The sequence below is a fragment of the Morone saxatilis genome, unplaced genomic scaffold (genome assembly GCF_004916995.1).
Source record: "Morone saxatilis isolate NCDOM2014 unplaced genomic scaffold, NCSU_SB_2.0 Contig22, whole genome shotgun sequence".
Taxonomy (NCBI): domain Eukaryota; kingdom Metazoa; phylum Chordata; class Actinopteri; family Moronidae; genus Morone; species Morone saxatilis.
The window spans coordinates 22245242-22245548 of record NW_023339785.1 but is presented as its reverse complement, the minus strand read 5'-3'; the positions used below and the strand labels follow the sequence as shown (position 1 = coordinate 22245548).

The 307-nt window shown below is 51.8% G+C and overlaps 1 protein-coding gene across 1 annotated transcript in view; it reads right to left on the bottom strand.

The window, feature by feature from the left end:
* The window catches only part of hdac3 (histone deacetylase 3), a 19816-nt gene that overhangs the window by 5089 nt on the left and 14420 nt on the right, over window positions 1–307 (bottom strand). Inside the window, exon 8 of the mRNA XM_035668995.1 lies at window positions 132–232. Coding sequence (XP_035524888.1) covers window positions 132–232 — 101 coding nt within the window. The remainder of the gene's footprint in view (window positions 1–131; window positions 233–307) is intronic.

The following is a 307-nucleotide window of genomic DNA, read 5'->3' as shown; positions in this document are numbered from 1 at the left end:
ACACACACACACACAGATGTTGGCCGTGGCTCACATGATGACAGGTTCACAGCAGTGTGAATCAGCAGAGCTGCTGACACACTCCGCAGTAATAACGCAGCTTTGTGGGTTCGTCCATACAACGTGTTTTACATTTCAATAATGAACTCACTCTGGTCATCGATGCCGTCTCTGAGAGGAACATTGAGGCAGTAGTACCGGCCGCTCTCTGCCCCCACCTCGTACATGTCACCTGCAGCGAACACACACACACACGCTGTATTAACACACACCTGTACAGTCGGTGAAGAGGACCCGCTCCCTCTGT